The sequence below is a fragment of the Vespula pensylvanica genome, chromosome 25, assembly GCF_014466175.1.
Source record: "Vespula pensylvanica isolate Volc-1 chromosome 25, ASM1446617v1, whole genome shotgun sequence".
Lineage (NCBI taxonomy): Eukaryota > Metazoa > Arthropoda > Insecta > Hymenoptera > Vespidae > Vespula > Vespula pensylvanica.
Genome location: NC_057709.1, coordinates 1,318,715 through 1,320,885, shown reverse-complemented (window position 1 = coordinate 1,320,885; position 2,171 = coordinate 1,318,715). Strand labels below are relative to the sequence as shown.

Below are 2,171 nucleotides of genomic sequence, written 5' to 3'. Positions count from 1 at the left end.
TTTATACGCATTGAATTCTTTACATGGGCTACCAACGTGGAAACTAAATCCATATAAAATTAAATCTAGATCTTTTGCAAGTTGTATTAATTCTTTTGCTTCATCACCTGGTTCACATCCATATTTGATTCCAAGATTGATATATTTAGCGAAAGAAGAATTGCTATCGCATCGGAAGCGAATAACTATTCTATTAAAAATAATATTTGAATAAATTTGTGATACAAAGTAAAATAATCGACATAATATAGGAATACGGAATAAAATTTACATACTTTGCTTCAGGAAACAATTTTTTAATTTTAAAAAGTTCTAACTTGCCATCTACTGTCATTTTCTTGACACCTAGACTTTTAGCAAATTTTATATGAGACGGACACTTTGTGGGATTTGCAAAGATTATTCTATCAGGTGATATACCCAACTGTATAATTTGTTGAATTTCTTGCTGTTACAAGTTACGATTAATAATGATACTGTTTTATATACAAATAAGTATTTTATATAAAAATAAAATTATATACCTTTGATGCGCAATCGAAGTTCGCATTCATAGCTGCCAAAACCTTTATTACCATTGGATTAGGATTACATTTTATAGCTGATAATAAAATTTTTCTATTATTCTATATTCTTATAACGTTACACAACAAAAAATACTTTAGAAATTTTACCATAATATGGTACAATTCTTGGCATTTTTTTAATCCACTCTTGATGCTGTTTCATTATAATACCAAGATCTAATATATAAAATGCATCTTCTTGATCACGAGTAGTAATGACATTTTTTAAGATGTCATAGTCTTTAAACTTATCCTCGTAAATTTGAATTTCATTGACATTAAAGGAAATCATGTTTTAGATATACTCTACAGTATTTCACTGTTTCAATCCATTCACTTATATACTAATGTTATCACTGATCACTATTATTTTCTATAATGTATATGATAAAATTTCATATTTTGTCGACAAAATTAGAAGCAATTACCATCAAGTAGATAGTTACTGGTATGATGTAAGAAAATTACATAACAAAACTTCTTCAATGACCTTCAAAAATAAAACGTAAAATAATAAATAAGTTGTATATAAAAAATTGTATATAAAAGTTGTATATAAATAATAATAAGTTCTAAATAAAAAATTGAATTATAGCATTTATATTTTACATACTTATGTACACATATTTATTAAGGATATAAAGCAGATTTATTATATATAAAATAAGCATTATCATTGGATTATTAACATTTTATTTCTAGATATAAAATGTCATACCCATAAACATTAAATATATCCGATAGATACAGAATAAAATTAAACATAAACATTAATGACAACATATAAATTAATAACTATAAATGATTCAATTTTCTAAAATTATATAAATGATTTGAAATACCAAAGATCTTCCAGAAATGTTATGAACATATTTTAACAACTTGTATCTTTTATTTTATCATAAAGAAATTTGTAGCTTTTATTTCATTATTTACTTTACAACAATTATTATTTCACAAAACTGTATATTATTTGAAATAATAAATATTGTATTTCATAAAATAAATATACAATTTCCTAAAAAATCATTATAATATTAAATTTATACGGATTATATTTCAATACGATAATAATTATAATTGACACATATAATAATTAATATATAAATTTGTAACAAAAAAGGAGGCATTGTCAAAAATAATAAGTTAATATTATATACAAATATATATATGTATATATACTTACTATATTATTATGTTATATATTATTATTATAGCAATAATAATAATAATAATAGTAATAATATAAAATGGATTATCCCTACAGAAACTATAAAAAAAGAACATTCGAAAAAAAATACTATAAATAATATACAAACGATCTCATCTTTTGATCTTTAATAAAATAATATATAAAATATAAATGTACATTCGGTAATTATTACAACGATAATTATTAACAAATAAGTAATTATTGCAATATCGACATTTATAATATATTCTAATTCCATACATATTTTAAAATATTTTTTTCGTCCTTTATATGCATAAAAAGAAAAACAAATAGAATCGATATTTTATGATAAAATTAAATAGCAAACTGTCTTAGAATATCATCAAGGACGACATTATCGATAACAACAGTGGAAGTATATTATAGCACTT

The 2,171-nt window shown here is 21.9% G+C and overlaps 1 protein-coding gene across 1 annotated transcript in view; it reads right to left on the bottom strand.

The window, feature by feature from the left end:
- The window catches only part of LOC122637355 (ornithine decarboxylase 1-like), a 2,154-nt gene extending 1,080 nt beyond the window's left edge, over nucleotides 1-1,074 (bottom strand). Inside the window, exons 1-4 of the mRNA XM_043829444.1 lie at nucleotides 675-1,074; nucleotides 525-601; nucleotides 276-448; nucleotides 33-190 (exon numbers count right to left, since the gene is read on the bottom strand). Of these exons, the coding sequence (XP_043685379.1) occupies nucleotides 33-190; nucleotides 276-448; nucleotides 525-601; nucleotides 675-858 (592 nt within the window). The 5' untranslated portion in view covers nucleotides 859-1,074. The remainder of the gene's footprint in view (nucleotides 1-32; nucleotides 191-275; nucleotides 449-524; nucleotides 602-674) is intronic.
- Between the last annotated feature and the right edge of the window lie 1,097 nt (nucleotides 1,075-2,171).